At 36.4% G+C, this 16,431-nt stretch overlaps 1 protein-coding gene across 4 annotated transcripts in view; it reads left to right on the top strand.

The window, feature by feature from the left end:
- CDH11 (cadherin 11) overlaps positions 1-16,431 on the top strand; it is a 78,115-nt gene that overhangs the window by 49,970 nt on the left and 11,714 nt on the right. For 2 of the 4 annotated variants that reach the window (XM_065733134.1, XM_065733136.1), the window contains 6 exons: positions 7,694-8,089; positions 9,286-9,580; positions 10,261-10,380; positions 10,857-11,024; positions 13,900-14,087; positions 15,564-15,817. In XM_065733134.1, the coding sequence (XP_065589206.1) occupies positions 7,862-8,089; positions 9,286-9,580; positions 10,261-10,380; positions 10,857-11,024; positions 13,900-14,087; positions 15,564-15,817 (1,253 nt within the window). In that variant the 5' untranslated portion in view covers positions 7,694-7,861. Of the gene's footprint in view, positions 1-4,720; positions 5,246-7,693; positions 8,090-9,285; positions 9,581-10,260; positions 10,381-10,856; positions 11,025-13,899; positions 14,088-15,563; positions 15,818-16,431 lie in introns of those variants that run through there. The other 2 variants (XM_065733137.1, XM_065733138.1) reach the window with 2 other exon arrangements.

Here is a 16,431-nt window from a genome sequence, read left to right as displayed (position 1 = left end):
GAAAATACTTTCCTTCCATGATGATTTCAAAGGTAGATACTGAAGGATATATCATATCATCAGGAAGCTATTTTTCTTCCTCCTTCCTGCAAAATGATTTCTGTTTTCAAAGAACCATCTTTTGTGGGGCTTTGTCTGTGGTTTCCTAATACTGAATCTCAAAGCTGCTATAGAAAAATATGGCTACATTTCAGAAACTATTCTTCAGAGCAGCTGGGGATTATTGGCTTTAAATATTTTAGTAATCCAATACGGTGTTATAAAACATAATTTAAAATTGCAAAGGATTAAGATTCCCTTGCATAGGATTCTACAGAACTCAGAATAGGATTCTGCAAAGCTTACTTAGCATTTTTAAGGTACCTTTTATTGCTGAAGATGAAAATCTCCAGGTCTGTTCAGATTTTATTAATATATTTAGAACATGCAAATCTTACTATAGAGGAATTTTGGCTGTTGCACACCATATAGAAAATTATACTTACATATATACATACATACATATATCTATTTATATGTATGTGTGTGTGTGTGTGTATTGCATATTATGCAATATACACACACACATATATACATACGTATATATAGATATATATATATACATAAACTGCAAGCGTGGGTTGTAATTGTTTACAACTGCATCATGCTCCTAGCAAGACAGTGGAATATGAACAAGGCAGGTGTGGGGGTTCCCATTATTCGATGAGAATACTAGCAGATTTTTTTTCCAAAATGTCTTTAAAGATGAAAACTTTCCCTTTTTGGACTAATTTTGCCTCATAAGACTAGTTCTGTTTCATGAATGACACAGAAGACTTTATATCAATTTGCATTCAGATGAGGGTTATTTGCTGTTTGCTCCAGTGAGACCTGAAATACACTACAACACAAAGAGAGATTCAGTCCCTCAGAAGGGCTCACAGGGAGTTAGTTGCTGGCGGTCTGCTTTAGAATATCACACTGGGAGAAATGAGATTTACCACTTGCATACATAGCATGAAAATCTTTTCCTGTATCAGAGATCAGAGCTTTTGTCTCTTAAACAAAACGTTTTACATTAGACTACTGGATACTGGCTTTGAATGCTTGACTCCTAATTGATAATTATATATATGACTAATCTCATGGGGTTAGTCATATTCATGAAGTCAGATTGCTGGGTTAGGAGGCCCTTAATTTTTCATTTTCCTATTTTGTATGTGATAAGTAAGGAAAATGATTCTAGTGCTCAGAAGAGGAACTCGTGATATATGAATAGAGCTCTATGTCTCCTTGCTGCAATGGGAGAAGGGGTTTACAGGAGGAAGCAAATATCCATCTCCTGATGGGATGATTTCTGGACTGGAATGATGTGCTCAGAGCCATCCTATTACTGTAGTGCAGCTAAAATTTAAAAAATGCCAATACTGTCTTGTCCTATGGATCAGCTCATTACATTTAAAGTAGACCTTGCAAGTGATGATATGCTTGTGTTGCAGTTTTCTGCTTATCATATAGGTAGCTCTGGGAAGGAGAGACCAGGTGTACTCTGGTTCTGGTAGAAAATGCAGTAACCCTGATTCTAATCTTGTTCAGATGTAGGGTATCAAGGATCTCTTAGAAGGAGATTGGCATATTTCATGACTGAAAGACTTGCTTTCCTAAATGGCTTTTCCATATGTGTCATGCAGACTAAATGTGCTGTGTTGAAGATGTTTCTGTGTCATATTTTTTTCAAGTAAATAAAATGATGCCTTCTTTCTGCCACATTTTTTTACAGTGAGTCTATCTAAGCTAAAAGAAATATTCAGAAGTTGGTCTGATAATATGTTACAGCTTAAAATCAAAAAGTAATGCATAGGATTAAGTTAAATGTGGAGATTACTGTTTCTCAGTATTTTATCTTGTTTCATATTCAAAAGAGACCAGACTTATTTTATACCTCTGTGTACCATTTTCTTGAAAGGAGGCAAAGAGGAAAACAAAGTTGTAATTAATTTTTAAATAGGAAAAAAATAAATTGAAGTCAAATTTTAGGCTATCAAGATGTATGAGACCTGATAGATAGCTTTCTGCAGCACAAATTGGCTTCACTCAAAAATATTATTATATTAACTGTGAATTTCTTGAAAATACTTAGGATCAGGTATTGGAATATAGCAGTCTACAAGGGGATAAAAATACATGGCATGTTGAAATTCTGTATTCATATATTCACTGTGCTGCACATACCAGTGTAAATTCAGCAGTGCGTGTGAATATGAGACAGATACATGCTGGCAAACAGAACTAGTCCACATCCCTCAATTCGTGTGTTTTGTTAAAAACTCCTAAAGTGGTTAAATCATGCTATGCCCTAAAGATTAACTAGTATGGGCTCCATGGGATTCAACTGATTATTAGATCTGGAAATCTTCTTCCCACCTTCTTTCCACGGGAACTGTTCCTTTTTCATGACTCTGATTCTCACATTCATGGAAGAAAGAGCTAACCTTGAGTCCCAAGCCTTCTCAGAAAGCTCTGTCTCAACCAGAGAGAAATGTCCAGGTTCTTGCTGGCTTTGCTATACCTGGCTACATGGAGGAGAGAGCCTCATGCAGCTGGGACACTGCCCGCTGCAGGAGGTCCTTCCCTGCTGTGGGGAAGCAGGGGCTCAGCCAGCTGTGCTCTGTCCTTCTGTCCAGATCTCAGGCATTCTGAGAACTGCAGAACTAATAGGATCCAGTATTTATTCAGTCATTACAAAACTATTAATTTATTCACCGGACGATAAAATTATTTTAAAATGAATCATTCATCTTTTTCAGCTAATTCTAATTACAGTAAAAATCTCCTCTGGACTGGGAGTTTGCTCTATTTACTTGAAATTCTTGCAAAACATTTCAGAACATAATCATCTGTTATTATATCGCTTCACTGTGCTCTTGACTGCTTTCTGCCAAGTGTAGTTCTGAGAACAATTGATATTTTAATGTATCATCCAGAAGTTACAGCCTAGACAAATAAAAAAAATGTTTAGTCTATTATAATTTGGCATATGGTCACTTAATAGCACACAGGAAGTCAGCATGAATGTTTGGGATTATTTTAGCTATAAAGAAAAAAAAAAAATGGCTAGACTTCACATCCGCAACTGATCTTGTCATTAAACTAGTCATTGCTGGCTCTCTTTTTTTGTCTATTAAGTCATCTATAAACAGTCATTTGAATTTGTGTGTGAAGTTTTGTAGGGCAGACCGACCTTTTGGATCAACCTTATTGCTACCACTACTTCTCCACTGTGCCATGCTGCATTTGAATCCCTGCATTCTGTGCTCTCAGTGTGAGGATGCAGAAGGATGGTAGAGTTGATGCCTGGAGGGAGGAGCAGGCAATACTCTGGATCTCCTCTGCACCATAGTCTGTGGGTATTGTTGTATTATTTTTCAGTTTTATGATGGATGAGTACTTAATTACTTGAATAGCACATTTCCACTCAGAGTAATGATGGATTGTATTTTCTAGTGTTAGAAAAATAGACTTCTCTTACAAAGAATAACTGAACCATTTGAGTTGGAAGAAGCCTTTAAAAGTAATCTGGTCCAACACCCCTGCAATGATCAGGGACACCTACGGCTCCATCAGGTGCTCAGAGCCTGTCCAGCCTGACCTTGAGTGTCTCCAAGGACGAGGCTTCCACCACATCTCTGGCAACCTATGCCTATGCCTCACCGCCCTTATGCAAATAATTTCTTCCTTATATGAAATCTAAATCTCCCCTCTTACAATAAAATTGACACTTATTAACTTTACATTTCCAAAACTAATTCACAACTATAAATAAAAAATAGACTTTATCGTTATCCTCATAGCTAAAAGTGCTTCTTCTAACAACTGTTTAGGGAGAAATATTTCTGTACAAACACTATGCATGATGTTCTTCAGGGCATGGACTAGATATTGCTTTATTTCTCTGTCCTGCATACCTTGACTGATTAAGATACACTGTCGTATTTTTAAGTCCCACTGTGCTCATGTGTGGGTCTGATGTGCTTTGATCATGTGTGCTGGCTAGTTTCCCTTCATCCTTCATAATTTTCAGTACCGAAATTGCAAAACTGATTTGTATGTATCTAAAATCTGCTAATGGAATTCTACCTGTTGTGAAAAACTGCATCAGTTCAAATGTGGTATCCGTTCTTCCTTCTAAGGAAGTGGGAAGCAGGATTGGATTTTTACAGATTTCTAAGGAAGGCTTTCAAAACTACATGTTGTGCAATTCTGAATAATAATGAGAAAAAAAATCATGATGTTGCAATTTGGTCAAATGCCTACTGAGATTCAGCTTGCTGTAGCTGAGGAATATAATCTGTATGCAGAAACAACTAAAACACTGAGGATCTCTCTCAGATCATAACTTCAAAAAAGACAAGAAAGATTCACAGCAAATCGTTTTGACAGCTCACTGTATGTCTAAGGTTGTGCAGCGTCTGAATAGAAGCACTGCCCACAGTGAATGTGCGGACACTGAGCAGATTAGCATTGCAGCCTCAGGTCTGTTCCATGCTTAGCTGCTGATGAGGTATTTGTCCCTCAGTGATGTCCACGGGAGAAAAAGAAATGTTTATACATTGTTTAGCTGTTTTTCTTTATTTTCCGCTTGAAGAAATGGGAAGCTATTGGCTTTCAGCAGCTGAGTTACATTAAAAAAATGTAACTCAGCTGCTGAAAAACAAAAGAGAAGATGACAATTTCTTTCTTGTCAATAACACTGCTTCCTTTTTAATGCAGTTTAGTTTATTTTAACTATAGCTTAAGAGCATCTTGTGCACCTTACCTTTTAGGAGGAAAGCACTCTGCAGAAAGCCAGGTTGTGGCTGTTTGGAATTAAATAGTTCCACAGACTTCAGTGGATCTCTGCTTCTTTATCTTCTTAACTTCTCTAATTAGGAGGAGACACAGGTCTTAACTGCTGTGATGACCACTGCATAAGTGAACAGACAGACCAACTTCAGGCAGGGGGAAGGAGAGCAGCCAGAAGGCCTTCCAGCCTGCAGCTCGTGCTGTCATTGCAGCCTCTCAGCAGCAGAGCACTTCCCTAGAGCTCAGCTGGTATTTCTAGCATGGAGCCCTTTCCCAGTGTAACTCCAAACAGAAGCAATTGCCATAAACAAACAGTGATTTTTGTTTATTTGTTTTTTGCCCAGATTCTGTTCAGATACAATGTGAAGGCACCTAACCTTATTGCTCCTTTTCTGTATGCACAAGTGGAGGATAAAAACAAAAGGTAGCAAGCAGTCTTTGTTTTAAATCCTCATTAGTAAATTAAGCATGGATGTGTGATTAATGTTTTGTTTCCAGTACTTCATACTTGAATAGCTGATAATAAGCAGGATATGTGTCAGCTTGGCTCTTCCATTATTGTTAAGCGTCTTTATAAAGTGCTTACTGATTTACATAATGGTGTTGAAAAGTTTGGGAATAATGGCCATATATGTTTACTTATTTTCATTGTTGAGATCGTGATGAAATGTTAATGAAGAATAATTATCAGAGAGTTTAATTTTCAAAGACATCCAAAATCTATCAAAATGAGCAGTTTACTTAGCATTTTGTAGCAGTGAATTATAAAATGCACAGCAGTCTAGGTGTGCTTTCCTACCTCTGCTTTGGAGCATCTAGGCCCTGTTTAATAACCAAGGAGCACAAGCAATCATAACTTTATTACAAGTATTATGCTAGCTCCCTACAGTAAGCATACTTGTCCATTCAGGTAGGTGTGCTGGGTGTGGCATTGATGGCTGCTTGGCTGAAAGGGCACTCCATAGCAAACTCCTTTCGAAGCAACATAATGGGACTTCAATTTGATTTTTTTTCTTTGCAAAACTGGGGAAAAAGAAAAGTTCTTTCCTTTTAGAATTAACTGTCATAAAAAGATACTATAATAATTAGTGTTGAAAGGCTTCTCATACTCAAGCCACTTAGAAAACAGGTTAAATAATAGCTTTCAAGTCATTTACGTCCTACCTTATTTTACCCTCTTAACAAAACAGAGATATAAAATAAACTCTAAAAATACAAGCCTGCCTGATGTTGCACAGTTCACAGACACGTTGTATCACAGTAAATGGTTTTTAAAATCAAGTTTCTGACCAAAATAATACAGATTGTTTTCTTTTTCATCTCTCTCATGCTGCTATGAGTCGTCTGTTATGTGGTATCATGAAACAATAGTGAAAAATGAAATGCATACACCAAATGCTCTCCTTAATGAATATGCTTAAGAAAGAAAATTGTAGAAATTCCTTCCTTGTTGCCAGATTATATTCACATTGAAATGTGTCACTTTCTTTTAATTCGCTATACTGGTGTTGTAATTGAGATTATATTAGTTTCAAGTAAAATAAAAAGCAACTTTTTAGAGGAAATAAAAACCAACTGTTTAATTCCTTACTCATTAATTCCTTATTTATAAAACTATTTCCCAGTGTTGGATATTTACCAGGAGATGTGTATGGGAGGACATGACTGCTCAGAATTTGAAATGCTTCCCAAGATGAGTGGATTGTTTACTAGTGAGGTATTTACCTGTTGCTGGAGTTACAGGTTGTGATGCAGGTTGAAGCTTTTCCCTCTATTCATGTTTCCTTTGCTGCAAATGCCTCCTGTTTTTATTTCTCATGAAAAATGATTCTGTTTTGGAGATGGAAGCATGCATTTATACATATGCCTGTATGAATATGATATTCATTGTTTTGTAGTATCTTGCAGCAGAATAAAGTGACTTATGCTGAAAGATGAAACAAAACATTCTGTGACCTAGTAAAAATTGGTTGCTGTGTAAGGATTGAAAGAAAATGTTGGAAACCCCAGTGATAAGTCAAAGTGACCTTTAAGATGTATTGTTGCTGATGGGAGGTATAGACCTCAGTTGAGATTTCACTGTATTATGCAATTTTTGCTTAGAATATTAATTCTGACTTTGTGCTTTAAAAATTGTTAGAAAGTAAAAAAACCAATGCAATTCTGGGAATTTAAATCACAGGGAAAGCAGGAATAAATAACCACATCAGTTGCTATATTATCAAAGGCATTTATCATTACCAGAACAAAGACAGAAGAATTGGCAATCAGAGCTGTTCTCAGTTTTAGTGACTTGATCCTCAGCTGGAGCAGAAGGGCCGCTTTATGGACATCCGAAATGTAGGTCCTCCAAATTCTGTCTTGAAACACATAGGTCATTATTTTTGGTGTGGGAGTCTGTTGGTCATTGCAAGACTTTTTTCTAGGCACATGCAGGAATATTCCATTCCTGATAAGCAAGTATCTTGATATCCGTCTTACATCTAAACCTACAGCTTAATGGCTTATATCTGAGGCTTATATCTAAGCTCCTAAGAAGGCTTAGGTATAAATTAGGTATTTGTACAGTCATCTTGCATCTTGGGCTAAGTCTTTTTGGAAAGATCATGAGAGAATAAGATTCTCTGTCTTTCAACTTCCAAATGAGTGCCATAACCAGCTACTCAGGACATTTTATAAGCTGGCAGTTACATGTACCAAAGCACCAACTACACGGGGTTACTTAACATTTAATAATCGTTATTATATTTTCATCTTGTTATCTTGAGATCTTCCAAGTGATTCCTAATTCTTTTTTTTCCTTATTAAAGAAGTTATTACACCTCAAAGCCATAAAAGAACTGACATTTTTCTTCATTTTACTTTCTTTCAGGAATTAAGTTGGGAAGCTGCAGAGCATTAAAGTGATGCATTCGAGGTGTGGTGGCAACCTATGTGCAGAACATTTTATCTGAAACTTTTCAGTGGCCCAAAACTTTTTAACTTCCAAGGTGGAAGGGGTATATTCTTCGATACTCCTGTGCCTACAAAATAACCAAAAATGAAGGAGGACAATTGTTTACATGCCGCTCTTATCTGCCTGGGCATGCTCTATTACAGCCATGCCATAACTACAGAAAAACTAAACCATGCAAGGCCATCACTTCACGGTCACCATGAAAAAGGGAAAGAAGGACAAGTTCTGCATCGTTCAAAAAGAGGCTGGGTGTGGAATCAGTTCTTTGTTATAGAAGAGTATACAGGACCAGATCCTGTACTAGTGGGAAGGGTAAGGATTTGTTTTTCGTTCATCAATAATTATTGCTAATACCTTTATTTTGCGAGTTGCTTTTCTTTCTTGCCATTGCTTTTCTGTTGCATCTCCTTCTTCAGCAACTACTTATTTGCCTAAAATTATTCCCGGCATTGTAATTCAATTAAGGAGCTAATCAGAAATTGCCTAAGTGAAAGCAAGTTTTTCCATTGAGCTCAGCAGTCTCTGAATGAAGGCATATAGCTGTCACTTAAGACCACAGCAATCACTTGAACAACGGTATGTGCTAGGAGTATCTGGTATCATTCTCAAGTCTTGAAAAATAAGTGATCAGTAAAATTAAATATATGAAGGGTATGTTTAGAGGGAGATATAAATCTGTGTGCACCTATGTAATTAAACACACTCTGGATAGATCTTTTATTCTGTTACTGGCTAACAGCAACAGACTATATGTATATATATGTAAATAAATCTGCATATTTAATGGTTTATTCCGAGTCAGGTAAACTGTGCTGACTTAATATCAGCACGAAGAGTGGAGAATTGGATCAGAGACATAAAATTACCATTCTGGCTATTCCAATTTTAAACACTTTTTACAAGTGTACAATTTGTAGATGTACACGTAAAATCATTAAATACATAATTTGGCTCAATATTTCCCGCATTCATCAAACTAAAATGTGCAATTGTTGTGAAAGTGATATAGTTCAGTGAGGATTTGCTGCTATTTTTATTTAGTTTGTAATAAAAAACTCACAATTAAAAATAGTTGGCAATCAGTGGTTGTCTCATTTGTTACGTCCCATCTGTCACAGTTTTTACACTGTATAATGCTCTATTTTGTAGAGTATTATTGGTATGACATGTAAAAGATTTTTCTAAAAATGGCTCTTCCTTCCAACTTCGTTTGAATCAAGAACCTGTTCTAACTATCTTCTTGTGTATTTTCATCCTTAACTCTCAAAGCTTGGTCTCAGTTGCACCCTCTGTGCAGTATCATGCAACTGTGCAGGCAGCATCTGAAGACAGCACAGATGTGCTCACAGCATGGGTTTGCTTATGGATTATTGCCTAATGTACGACAAGATTTTTGAAAACTATGAAACTATAATAATTTTATGATCTTTTTTGTTTTATTTTGTAAACATATTAGTGAAATATTTGCCATCCTATTAATTTCTACCTGTCTGCTTCTCATTTTGTAGCTTCATTCAGATATCGACTCTGGAGATGGAAACATTAAATACATTCTCTCAGGTGAAGGAGCAGGAATCATTTTTGTTATTGATGACAAATCAGGGAACATCCATGCAACAAAGACACTGGACCGAGAGGAGAGAGCTCAGTACACTCTCACAGCACAAGCTGTAGACAGAAACACTAACAGACCTTTGGAACCACCCTCTGAATTCATTGTTAAAGTCCAAGATATCAATGACAACCCCCCTGAATTTCTTCATGAAAACTACCATGCCAATGTGCCAGAGAGATCAAATGTGGGTAAGTACTCATAAATGCACCTAAGATCCTGGTCTTATGGGGGATATTGCATTGTCAGTACCTCTTGGCTCGATCAAATTGTTCTAGAAATTTGCGTGGTAAATTTTACTTCATACTCAGTTAGTGATTAATTATCTAATTTGGTGACGAAATCAAACTTTGTACAGATACTATCATGGCTGAAGTCTCTAGATTGTTCCTAGTAAACAGCTGTTTCCTCCTGTGTGATGGTCCCCTACAATTTATAGAGTGTGAAATCTCTGGGGTAAACATAAAGATCATTCCTTTTGCTAAACTGAATGAGTTATTGCCACTCAATCTATTCAGTTTTCGTCTCCTACTTGAGCATGTGTCTATCATAGAGATTTCTACAGAATAATTTCTCAGAAACTTACTGGGGAAAATGTAAAAAGAAAGCTCTTTTGTTTGACCATGTAATGAAAAAAGGAATACAGTGCTATAAATTACTGAGGAAAAGAAACACAATGGTACAGAGTGACCACTGATTTTGACTTTTATATCTTCACTGTTTAGAAAATAATCTGCAATATAGTTGGTAAAAAAAGATTGTAGAAGTATATTCTGTCATGTATAAATTGACATGCAAGTAACTATACGATTTTCACAGACACATTTGTTTCTGTTTGTATTTCTTCTGTCTTTCCCTTCAATTTTTTTAGGTACATCTGTTATTCAGGTAACAGCTTCAGATGCTGATGATCCTACATATGGGAACAGTGCCAAATTGGTTTACAGTATTCTTGAAGGTCAGCCGTACTTCTCAGTGGAAGCTCAAACAGGTATTATTGACCAGTTTATTTGAGTAGGACTTCATAACTGGAGTATATTAAAATGAATGAGATATATTGATCAAGGTAGCAGAGTTGGCTGCATCTAATGATGTATCTGAGCAAAGCTTTCATTCTCTCTTGATGTTAGTTAAGCTGTTTTACAGGTTGGTCCTGTGGCAATTGGTAGAGTTTCTGGGTGCACTGCACTAGACAAAAAATTCTTTCTTTTGTAATGTAATGTAGTATGATAGAAAAAAGTTTCAGTGCTGAACTGTAATTCTTCAGGGTAGTTTTATGCTCAACTATTTAAAATATTTGGATTAATTTGAATAGCGTGATGCACAGTATGGGGAAAAGAGAATCTGCAACATTACTGCAAATATTGCTGCATTTTAATGCATGTTAAAAAACACAGTGTCCAATTATTCATCATGTAAACATGTGAAAATTTCTATTTATGTGACATATTTTCTTTGTATTTGCAGGAATTATCCGAACTGCCCTTCCAAATATGGACAGAGAAGCTAAGGAAGAGTATCATGTTGTAATACAGGCAAAAGACATGGGAGGACACATGGGAGGCCTCTCAGGGACAACCAAAGTGACAATTACACTTACGGATGTCAATGACAACCCGCCAAAGTTCCCACAAAGTAAGTAACAAAATCCTTAATCACAGATACTACTACTACCACCTATATTTGTACAGCATCAGACATACTCGAAGCTTCCTAAATCAGTAACTAATGGAATATCCTAACACATGTGTGAATAGATAAATATTATTTAAACAATTCTATATAAAGCATATAGAGCTGTAGTGTCTAAATGATTGCCTTTGTGTTGCAAAGTGTGTTGTTTGTTAAGGTCAAAATTTGATTTTAAAGATTGACAGCCCTATACTTCATTTCTAAAACCATGGTAGTAGAAATAACCCTGCAATCTGACCATGAAGGCACAGTCTGGATTTCTCTGGTAATGGAGAAAGATTTCATGATACAGTTAAATCTGTAATAGAAAATGTACACTCCCCTGTTGTGGTGCTACAGGTTTGCTGCCTTTTCCATTTTCATAATTAAAGTGTGGATTTGAAAGTTTGTTTTAAAAAAGCAAATAGTGTTTACAGCTCTGCTCAGGCCAAGGGAAGATCAAGAAGTTTTTGTGGGGAAGTAGAAGGTTAAAACAAAATACCACAGTGTTTTGTATGGGAACGATTTCTTTTCTGGTGGGTGAGTTCCAGTATGTAAATTCACATAGGGTGTATGCAGAAGAAGGCTCTGCTGTGAGCTGTGAGTGTTTGAAAGAAGTCTCCAAGTGGCCTCAACTCATGTCTTTCAGCACTCACAGCTCATGGCTGTTTTCAAAGAACAAATCCATGAAGTTGGACAAAGGAAATCCACTTTATGTTCTTAGAGCTGCATTTCTCAAGCTACTCAAGCTTTGTTGTTTTTTGTTTCCTTTTTGATTCCTGGTAGAAGTGTTGCATAATCTATTAGCAGCTCCTGATTATGCCCTTTCATGTCTTTGACAGACCTTAAAATGAGTGAACTCATTTTCTATTTCACATAGCCTTTCATTTTCAGTGCTGATGCTTCATCCTTTACTTCTGTAAACACTCCCAGAGAATTACGTAAGGATAAAAGTTACAACTGGGTACTCCACATGCCTTGTATTTGCCATGGCAATACAAACCTAATTTGGTATAATTACGTCTTGAGATTATTGGTTGAAGTGTACTGCTAGCGGTCAACTAAAGTCTGCTTCAATAGCTGTGCTTTTTTTTTTTTTTTCCCTTGTACAAAATTCATCAGGGATGACATCATTAACAGATTCATTCTTCACAGCTGGGTGGAAATACATCAGTGTACCCACATAGCTGCCCTACATCTCATGCCTGCGTGGGATTTGTTTTGGAGTGTAGCATATGCACCATCCCACCTCCACTCTGTTTCTCCCCTGAGCATCCATACAGCACAGCTACATCCTCGATGTGACCATCTCTTTAACAGCATCTCTGCTGGTCATGCAGGTTCCTGAACTCTCCTACCAGAACTTAAATGACCAGCCAGTCCCTAAATGTAAAAATCTGTCAGCATTCTTTATTATTCTAACAGAAAGTATTGCATCCTAAAAGTCAGATCTTATATCTCTCTTGAAAATACCTCTTCAGTCCATTCATAATCTAGGACCCATTTTTGCACAGTAAACCATCAAAACGTGTATTTTTCTCAGCAAAATCTAGCCACTTTACTAAGTAAGTGCAAAAACATCTCTGTCTTGAGAGAGTATTTAAATGATCAGAAATGTGAACTAGCAGTTACTCAATCATTTGCTTCTTACTTAAAATCTTCATTTGGAATGCTCAGTAACAAAAGCAGGATTTGACTTGTTTAGGTAAACATCAGACTGATTTCTTTAAAGTGATTCCTCAAACCTTTAATGAATTATGTGTTTAGATTTTTTATTTTTTGTGACTGAAGTTAATGGTGTATTTCAGTTGTACATATGGGTAATGAGCCACGTCCCTGCCTTGTGTAAGTCTCTGGATGCTCCTGTAGCAACAAATAGTGGTTATGGAGGGGAAGGGAAGTTATTTTATTTTTCCTGCAGTTTTGTTGCTTGTATTATAATAATAAATAAACAAATAAATAATATAAATAAAAAATATTCATAAATATTGATTAAGTGGCAAAAAACTTTGAAGTAGGTTTAGGATCATGTTATGTTATTTGAAATCTGGAATGTTTGGGGAAGGTCCAGGAAACAGTGGTGCCTGAAGAGCAAACTGTTGGTGAGAGATCTAACCAGAAATAGTATCATTATTTTCTATTGTCCCTAAATACACAGGGAGAAATGTGTAGAGCATCATGAGATGTTTGGGGATGGCTATCCTATTTGAGTCTGATGAGGGAAAGCTTTCTGTGTGTGTGTGTGTGTGCGTGTATGTTTGCAATCTTCTGTGGTAATTATTTTAATAATAGCAACTATTACAATTGTTCATACACCAAATTAAAGCCACAGAAAAGCACACATTTATTCTTTAGGCTGTACAGGAGTGAGATCTATCCAATTCCTGTTATGTAATTTGTGGCTCCTGAATAAATGGGCAGAACACTTCTCGAGTATAGAATTGAAGGTCACACTGTTGAGTCATATGAAACAGAATTTTCCTGCCATTTTTGTAATAACATCTCTAATATGAATTATAACCTTGATGTTACCATAATTTCTGCACTCTGACTGATTGGTTGTGCTTTTAACCCCTTCCTGCACAGATAGGAAGACAGACAGATATTATGTAAAACGTCATTGAGGAGGTAATTTTACATAGATTAGATTGTGTTTTAAGATTTCACAGATGACTAATTTCTCAGAGCTATTTATACCATAATATTACTCCAGGGGATTTGAAAATATAAAAAAAAAATCACACTATTTAGTTGGAACTTATAAGTTAAATGAGTAACCATACAACTGGAAAGCAAGCTGCATACTTGAGGCAAATGCCTGTTCTTTGCCTTCTGCCAGGTGTGTACCAGATGTCTGTGTCAGAAGCAGCTGTTCCTGGAGAGGAAGTAGGAAGAGTGAAGGCCAAAGATCCAGACATTGGGGAAAATGGCTTAGTAGCTTACAGCATCATTGATGGAGATGGCATGGATATGTTTGAAATTACAACGGACTATGAGACTCAGGAAGGTGTTGTAAAGCTTAAGAAGGTGAGTAGAACTGTCCTTTCAAACCCTCTAAAGTGTGGTGTTTGTTTCTGACCAAGAATGTGGTAGTAATGGGTTAACACCTAAGCTAAAATATCAGTAAATGCAGTTTCAATTAACTTGTGTCTAAAGCTGTGATTAACTCTTAATATTCCATTTCCCCATTAGCTGAATTGGAATGGAAGAAAATAACCAAGAAGAGTTACATAAAAACTGTACAGTGGATTAATTGCACAAACTAAATGAATTCATAATAAAAAGTCACGGTAAAATACAATGCCATCAGCTTCATTGTTAATGAAGTTTTGCCTAGTGCTGATAAGTAGCAGACATTCACTGTTGCTTTATGTTCAGTCTGAACAGCTCATGCCCTATAGTTTAAAATCCTCAGCTATGCATTGTCCACAATACTGTTCTGAAGGAGTCACAGGCTATGCCAAAAGCAGCAAAACCACTGAGGTGATTTCATACATCAGTATTTTTTTAAAAGTGTTATTAAATGAACACTGGAATACCATTTAGAGATCACAAATATTATTCCTTGTTTAAGCATTATTATCTTGCCCTTGATGTATTCTTAGCTCTTCATATCCCTTGGAGATATTCAAAAGTCACAGCAGGAGGCCTGGGCAACTTCTCTAAGTTAGCCCTGCTCTGTGCATTGGGACAGTCTCTCAGAAAGAGACCCAGAGGTCTCCTCCAATAGGAATTATGCTGTGCCTCAATTACAGTATTTGTTCTAGAGATGGGAATGTATGTTTTGTGTATTTGAAAATGAGGACTGACTTACTATCACATCCTGCATTCCATCTATGTTCTGAATCTGCTTCGTGAATTGTGCTCAGCAGCTGTTTCTCAGATATTTAGAGGCATGACCATTTTGAGGCTACCAATAATGCAACACAGCAGCCATTTCACAATGATGACAGCACAGCTTTGCTGTGACATGAATCAGGCTCTCTAAAGGACTTGTGGAGTATTATTTCACCTCCTTTTTTGTAAAGTGATATGAAATCTATGGATGGAAAAAAGACCAAAAGGAAAGAAAAGCAAACGAACAATTTCACTTCTCTTTTGTGCATATCCATATTTAATGGAATGCCTGCCAGCTTGGGGTAGACCAAGCCTGACATTCTGTAGACAATCCTGTGCTATCCATCGCTCTTTTGTGCTATGCATTAAGAAAAAGTTTATTTTTCCCAGTAAAGATGATTTCCTGAAAGATGCAGGAAGCTAAGAGTAAGACGATGATTCTGTCTTGGTATATTCAGAGCGTTCATATGCTGCTCCATACATAGAATGTAGCTCCTTCTATTTGAGTCTTTTTGTTTTTAAATACATTTCAGTCCAAGCTTGTTGACAGATATGCTCATATTTGTTTTATGTTATTGAGTACTAGGGGACTGTTTACTGCTTTTACACTCTAGTTTTGCTAACTCTGTTCAGTGAATGCGTTATCATCTTGTTACTTACTTACAGGTCTTGGATTTTGAAACCAAAAAGTCCTACAGCCTGAAGGTAGAGGCAGCCAATGTACATATTGATCCAAAGTTCATCAGCAATGGGCCATTCAAGGACACAGTAACAGTGAAGATTACAGTGGAAGATGCTGATGAGCCGCCTGTATTTTTAAAACCAAGTTATATTTTTGAAGTACCAGAAAATGCAGCATCTGGAACTGTGGTTGGAAAAGTACATGCCAAAGACCCTGATGCTGCAAACAGTGCTATACGGTATGCTTCAGTAGAGCAGGGTGTTTCTTTCTAAGCACTTTAAGCTTTTAGAATTGTTATGCAAATTACTAGGATAGCATAATAAATCTAGGATAGTAATAATCTAAATTTACCCTGGCTGTTATTAACTAAATGCAACCACACAGGTATTCTTCTCAAAGTCTGTAGCACAAAGAAATATTTACCATTGCTATATTTACCTAAAATATGCATAAGGACATCTGAGTTAGACTCTATTCTATATTGCATTTTTTAGTAAAATATCCTCTGCTATTATCACAGCATTTTTCTTTTTCTCAGAAAATATAATTCTGTGCAGTAGAGTACAGACTACATTGGATTAATTGTAAAGGATTGATTTCTACTAACAAGTATATGCATGCACTTTCTGCAGTTGTTATATTATTAGGTAGTCTTCTATTAGTGTATATATCTGTTTTTTCTAAACCTAGAGTTGAACCTGGTGAACCTCCTTTTAAAATAAAGAACCATATATCATTACATTGATGATGAGTGCAGGGCTTACAATTATTTAAAAATGATACTATTATAAAACAAATTTGAATTCATAAACCTGTTAGGTCTTTCTGTTGTCTAATTACTCCCTTTCAATC

This window comes from Cyrtonyx montezumae, unplaced genomic scaffold (genome assembly GCF_038088225.1).
Source record: "Cyrtonyx montezumae isolate F1298 unplaced genomic scaffold, pur_monq_1.0 scaffold_17, whole genome shotgun sequence".
NCBI lineage: Eukaryota > Metazoa > Chordata > Aves > Galliformes > Odontophoridae > Cyrtonyx > Cyrtonyx montezumae.
This window is presented reverse-complemented; position numbering and strand designations above follow the sequence as displayed.